General features: G+C 38.5%; 1 protein-coding gene across 1 annotated transcript; it reads left to right on the top strand.

The window, feature by feature from the left end:
- The first annotated feature begins 1,405 nt into the window (after nt 1-1,405).
- On the top strand, nt 1,406-2,283 carry LOC109239912 (vacuolar iron transporter homolog 4-like). Its single transcript, XM_019406503.1, has one exon. The coding sequence runs from the start codon at nt 1,455-1,457 to the stop codon at nt 2,115-2,117; it is 663 nt and encodes a 220-aa protein (XP_019262048.1). The 5' UTR covers nt 1,406-1,454; the 3' UTR covers nt 2,118-2,283.
- Nucleotides 2,284-7,218: the final 4,935 nt, after the last annotated feature.

Here is a 7,218-nt window from a genome sequence, read left to right on the forward strand (position 1 = left end):
GCTGCTATTGCATTATCATGCTTGTTCGTTTGGGGGAGTAAACTCATGAACTTATTCAAAGTTTTTACTACCATTTTCAACTTTCTTTCAACTCCAACTTGCTTAGAAGTAAATATCAACTTAATTTGGAAATTTTTACTGATTTTTGACTATACAAATGCAAGAATTTAGAAAGCAAGCAAAGCTATCTGTATTATGCTCCGTATCATAATATAAAAGAAAGATGGCATATGAGGCTCTTACAAGAACATGTAAATTGTGTAACCAATACTACTAAGAAAAATAAAAAAGGGTAAAACATAAAATAAAATAAAAAATTTTAAAAATGATAGACTGAATGCAGGGGTATCTCTTAGTTGAGTTAGGTGTTATCTTATAGTGGATATATTTGGTCTAAAGGAGGTAACTTTATTAGATCTCTGGATTTAAAAAATGAAGAGCTTGTGGCCTTTATGTGAATGGCACACTCCCTGAAATACTATTAATCTTTGCCTTCTCAGCCATAGTGTGGAGAGCACACTCCACTCTATTTTATATACTCCACCAAATTAAAAAATTGTCTCTATTCGTGCAAAGTGCTTTCCTATACGGCATTCCATGTTCAGAAGCTCTTCTTTCCAGAAATCATGAAGTCATTTCATAATCAGCAATGGGAATTAAAACAGTACTTCGATGGCGTCTAGCTCCCAATCTCAGGTTTTGACTCTTAAAAGAGAACCATCATGTTGAAATACTACAAGATAAAAAGTATTTGTCACCAATTATACTGGGAATTGTCACTATAAATAAGGTTTTAACAGGAAAATGCGGAACCAGTATGAAACTGCAGATTCATTTTGCAAAGTTGGAGAAGTGTTAATGAACAAATGAAAGGTTTTCCCAAAGCATGCAATCAGCAAACAAAAGTAACAACCAAAACTGCTACCTATCCTTGTGCTCAGTGTTGTCAAAGGCGAAAAGCTCTAAAAAGCGCTCTAGGTCTATTTGGACTTTAACCGCACTTAAAGTGTGGGCTTTAGTTAAAAAAGGCGCAATGAAGGGAAAAAAAAAACTTATATGAACAAATTCACTCATAATGTTTTCCTTAGCAGCTAATACACTTATTTCTGATTATAGTTGTTGTTTAGTACCGCTTGATTCAAGAGAGAACTCATAGACAATGAGGCGCATGACTTAGTGCCTTGCTTTACACTGAAGCGACTTAAGTAAGGCGAAGTGTCCTCCTTGAGCTTTTCTGACCTTTAGGGCTTAAGCGCGCCTTAAATGAGCTTTTGACAACACTGTTTGTGCTCAGTGCTCACCACACTACTATTTTTTTATGGTACCACTTTCTGCTTAGACTGATGAATATTTAGTCATCCTCTCCTATATAATAACCATCAGAGGGAAGATTGAGTCTACAAAAACAAGAAGTCCTTCAATTTCTCAAAACAATTCCTTAGAAAATTTTCTTCATGGCTGCTCAAAACCATGTGCAAATTACCATCCCTAAAGAACATGACAACCAAAACCAAAACCAAGTCCCTGAAGAGGACTTTGACTACTCCCAAAGGGGTCAGTGGCTTCGAGCAGCTGTGCTAGGAGCCAATGACGGCTTGGTTTCAACTGCATCTTTGATGATGGGTGTTGGAGCTGTCCAAAAGAATGTCAACGCCATGATCCTAACCGGCTTTGCTGGGTTGTTTGCTGGTGCTTGTAGCATGGCCATAGGGGAGTTTGTTTCTGTGTACTCTCAACTAGACATAGAGCTAGCTCAAATGAAGAGGGACAAAACAACAGGAGGACAGAACCAAGAACATCAACAACAACAAGAAGAAGGCAACAAGGAGCAGCTGCCAAATCCATTTCAGGCAGCCGTAGCCTCAGCTATTGCATTTTCACTGGGTGCCATTGTGCCAATTCTTGCTGCTGCATTTATAGCAGATCATAAGGTGAGGCTAGCTGTGATTGTGGCTGCAGTGAGTTTGGCATTGTTAGCATTTGGAGGAATTGGTGCTTTTTTGGGCAGAAGTCCTATGCTGAAATCCTGTGCCAGAGTTTTAATTGGTGGCTGGATGGCTATGGCCATTACCTTTGGCCTTACCAAACTGATTGGTTCTACTGGCTTAGAGATGTGATTGGAACTTTATGATTCCTGTCTCTTGTGCTAGTTTCAAGTTATCTGTTTAAGAAATTTCTGCTGCATTGTTGACTAAATTTCCTGACTAAGACTAAAATAAATGCAAGAAATATCTGTGTTATAATTCTGCTGCAAATGCTTAAGAATGGTATTGCCGCGTTCTCCGAATTTTATCTGTCGGAACTGAAAGACTAACTGTAACATAAAATCTTGCTTCTTCCATATGCTTGGTTGAATTTTTTAGCAGACTTTTGAACTTCTGAACCATGTTGCTATTAACACCTGTCACAATCTAAAATTCAACCGCTTAAGCACTTCGAAAACAATTGGAGGTATTATTTTATAAAATTTGATATACTCTATTCCATAAGCATCACGATCCCATACATTGCTTCGCTACTTGATGAGGAATGCATTCAGATGACAATTCCAAAAATAGTTTTTTGACTGGATGTTAACATTTACTTCTATGTATATGGTGCAATCTAGGCAAACAAGGTAGTACCCCAACCAAGAATTCCTAGGCCTGCTAACCCCTCAAGTTATGCAATAATGGCAAGTAGCTACTCTTTTTACTGAAATGAAAGAGAACCCTATTGACTATACTTCATTATCGGAATAGAAATATATTGCATGAGGTTCCTTCAACTTCCATTCCATCTTGTTCTCAATATTACTAAGTGTTTATATCTTGAAATATAAAAGAAGACGATATATTATGTAATGAAGAACTAAGTAGAGATTAAGAAAAAGGACAGAGAGAAGATAAAAACTTAGAACAGTTTAAAAGAAAGGCAGAATGGCCTAAATGGCACCTATACTTGTCTCACTTTATCATGCCGGTTCCCAAACTTAACAATTTGCCAATTGAACAGTTACACTCCTTTAAACCGTGTATAATAAACGCTTATGACACGACACTTTCAGTGTGTGTAATGCAATCTCCTACACATAGGACGCCACGTCAAGAAATTAAACCACGTAGGCTCCAAGTCATTTATTATGGCCACATAGGAAAATAAAATGGGAAATGATTATTAACCCCAACCCAAATTTTCCCCTCATTTTATACTTATCCGCTTAGGTTTAGTCCCTGATGATGGCGACGACTTGGGTCGGCGGCGGAGGTTGTCGGCCACGGTTCCGTGGTTCACGCCTCCGCTAATGAGCCGTTACAGAAAAGGAGTGTGGAGATAACAGAGTTTAGCCATGAGAAGGTGTTGTGGGGTGGGGGGGGGGGTTAACGGGTAACGGGGTAGGAAGAAGAAGCTTACATGGGGAACAAAAACGGANNAAAACCATTTTCATGAATTTTTTTGTTGTCACAACCAAAATCAAATAGAACACTCATCTAAATAAACGGATCTCAAAACGTTGAGATGGAGAAGGGGTTGATACAAAATTCAATTAAAAATTTAGGAAGTATGACCCTCCTCTGCATCGGCTGCTTCAAAGGTTTGGCCAGCCACAAGTTCCGGCACCTCATTATCTGCAGCAACACCTTCGGGCGCCCCGGTAGATGGGGCAGCAATAGGTGCTTGCTTGTGGAACTGCTCTGCTAGCTTCTTCAAATTCTCCAAATTATCAGGGCCCAACTAGTGAATATTGAGGAAGAATATCCTGCAACTTCTTGGTCAGAGGGGAAAATACGCTTGGGTATTAAATCAAAGTAAGGAGAAAGAGAAAGGTGGGCATGGGGAAGAACAGATCCACCTGTTTGCTTCAAATATTTGGATCCACCCGTTTTCTTTTTCTTTTTTTACTTATTTTATATTTTATTCTTATTTTACTAATTTTTTCTTCTTATTTTAATTATTTCTAGTTCAAAATGCTCAAACTCACGCTCATTATCCGCGTGAATTACACCCACTTGTCCAGCTCAACCATTATTTTGCCACATGTGCTTGGTCAACGGTCAGAAGGGTTTAAATAATAGGTTTTTATCAAGTTAAAGTGTATAGATGAAAACAAGTAAAGTTTGGGGACCGGCATGACAAAGTGGGACAAGTATAGGTGCCATTTAGGCCATTCTGCCTAAAAGAAAAGCAACAGACATAGATACTATTTGAGTCATAAACATGAAAACAAGTAGCTATAAGTAAACATAGAGACTTCCTTAATTAACCAGATATTTTGAGTGTCTTAAGAAAATCAGGGTCCACCTCTTCTAAATCATCATCTCTGTAGAAATCTTCTAGTATAGTCTCTTCTGCAGCCTTTCCTCTTCGTCTTCGATTTTATCATAATTACGTTCCTTTAACTTTGCGGCCTCTACTTTTCACTCAAAATCCAGAGCCTCTTCGCGGCAGCCACAACGACACTCAACTCTAACCCTAGCAAACATTTCTTCAGCCAACAACCTTAGGGTGGATATATCACAACTACAATAAGAGAATGGGAACGACATTCCCAGTTTCACAAATTCAAGTGTAAGATCAGCAGGTGTTGCAGCTCTGTTAGACAGACTAATCAGATGAGGAACATCCGCAAAACCCTAGGGACATCAATCTCTCCCCAGCCCACTCCGTTAATACATAGTGACACCTCATTCTCTTTCTCCTTTTATACTTCTACTAGTATTAGTACCCGCACGATGCGTAAATAACTAAAAAGAACGATATACACCGTAAAGTTTAATATGTTAGTGTTAATACCATCTTTACAACCAAACATTTTAAGACTCCAGTAAAACTTTCATTCCATCTCCTAATAAATGTTCCATAAAAAATAATGATACTATACAATTTGTTTGATATGAATGTTCCACGAAAAATAATGATGTTATACAATTTGCTTGATATGAAGCATGTGCTTAAGGGAACATTTTTGTAGCAAATGCTTATGATATATTGCAGTGAATTTTCCAAAAGTTGTCCTCTGTATTGAGTCAATGATGAAGGAACATGAATTATGTCAAACATTAGCTTATTCAGAATCAAAATGTATGCGGCAATGCACATGCAAAAACTGATTTCCTGCTAAGGCTCTCTCTTTATTCACTACAAAAAAAACTGAAATTAGCTACGAACTTCGTCGCTAATATGTCACTAGAACGCTCGTAGCTAGCAGAATTTTTTGATAATCCGTTGCTAATCCGTCGCTCAATGAGATTAGCGACGGATTTTTCAGTTTAGCTACAGAATTTGTCCGTCGCTAAAACCTGATTTTTTAGTAGTCATTATTGTATGCCATCTGTGGTAATTGAAACTTTTTACTCTTTCTACCATTCCACAGGCTTTGTCTATTAGCCTAACAATAACATAAAGAGTAAAGTTTAATTTTTTTACCATTCCACAGGCTTTATTCAGCGACGTGACGGGGGGAGCGGATATAGAAGTCAGGCTTGACTCACAGGTCATCCTCAAGAGAGAAAGTTTTAAGTACTTAGGGTCAATTATCCAGGGAGATGGGGAGATCGACGGGGATGTTATGCACTGTATTGGTGTGGTGTGGATGAAATGGAGGTCAGCGTCTAGAGTCCTGTGTGACAAGAATGCGCCACCAAAACTCAAAGGTAAGTTCTATAAAGCGGTGGTTAGACCGGCCATGTTGTATGGAGCTGAGTGTTAGCCAGTCAGGCATTCACATATCCAGAAGATGAAAGTAGCAGAAATGAGGATGTTCAGATGGATGTGTGGGCACACTAGGCTGGATAAGATTCGGAATGAAGATATTCGGGATAGGGTAGGCGTGGCTCCCGTGGACGACAAGATGCGGGAAGCGCAGCTTAGATGGTTCGGACACGTGCGGAGGAGAAGCCTAGATGCACCTTTTAGGAGGTGTGAGCGGTTGACTTTGGCAGGTACGAGAAGAGGCAGAGGACGGCCTAAGAAGTATTGGGGCGAGGTGATCAGGCAGGACATGGAGCGGCTTCAGATTTTCGAGGACATGGTTCTTGATAGGAACATGTGGAGGTCGAGCATTAGGGTGGTAGGCTAGGGGGTAGTCGAGAGTTCTTCCCTCTTTGTACTGGGTAGTCTAATAGAGTTTCGTTTAGGTTTGTTAGCGGTCTTTGTTGTATTCACATTGTTGTTTTGCATAGTTTTGTGTTATTGTCCTTTCATTTATTTGCTGTGGTTATTTTCTTTCTGGTATCTTTTGTTGTTACATGTCTTTTCTCTTATTTCCTTTTGATATTATTGCCTCTCCTGTTGATCCGAGAGTCTCCTGGAAACAGCCTCTCTGCCCTTTTCGGGGTAGGGGTAAGATCTGCGTACACTCTACTCTCTCCAGACCCCACTAGTGGGATTTTACTGGGTATGTTGTTGTTGTTGTTGTTGTTGTATTTAGAAGGTGAAAGACTTTTTTGCAACAAAGAGCTAACTCTTATAGTATGAAATAAAGAGTAAAGTTACTTCAAAATAATGACATAACAAAATATTGGTAAGAATCACTTAGTTCATAGCCAAAGCTAACTGCTGAAAAGTAAGTCAAGTACTCCACTAAGTTATTTTAGTTAAATCTTGTGCAACAACTCATGAATTTTTCTCCTTTTTAATCACTTTCTTCATCCTGTTGCTTGATAATTGTCCCACATAATCATCAACTTCTACAGTGGTTGCTCCATCATCGTCTCTAGTTCTCTTGGCAGGGGTCCGTTTAGGAGAGTTCATCTCATTATCAGCCATAGAATCCTACAAAAGCAAAACAATGAAGGTTGACATAATCAAAAGTAGAAAATCATTTACCATTGTCAATGTATAATGAGAAGCTCTTTAATGAAACTACACATTAATCACCTTGTCTCTCATATCTCCACTTGTGACTTGTTCATTATTGAAATCTGTATCCTAATTTGATATCATAGTTGAAAAGTTAACAAAATAATAGTAAGTTTTAGCATTGAACTCACAATTCAATATATATTATGAGGAATTTGAGTAAAGATCATATACAGTAAAGGTATCTGCTTTTGAAGACGGACTATATTTTTGTATAATGTCCTCATTGTCGCTGACCTTAACGACAATATAAACTTCATCATTCTCCTTGATGTTGGAAGGTTTAACCGTTAGATTAAACATGAATTTTCTATCCACAATAGCTTCAATCTCCAATGGATGAGAACACTCAAGCAGCACTAGAAGTCTAAACCAATG

This window comes from Nicotiana attenuata, unplaced genomic scaffold, assembly GCF_001879085.1.
Source record: "Nicotiana attenuata strain UT unplaced genomic scaffold, NIATTr2, whole genome shotgun sequence".
Taxonomy (NCBI): Eukaryota; Viridiplantae; Streptophyta; class Magnoliopsida; order Solanales; family Solanaceae; genus Nicotiana; species Nicotiana attenuata.

Bases quoted from the DNA above. Each gene is read 5' to 3' on its own strand.
- LOC109239912 (XM_019406503.1), top strand. From the start codon at position 1,455: ATGGCTGCTCAAAACCATGTGCAAATTACCATCCCTAAAGAACATGAC.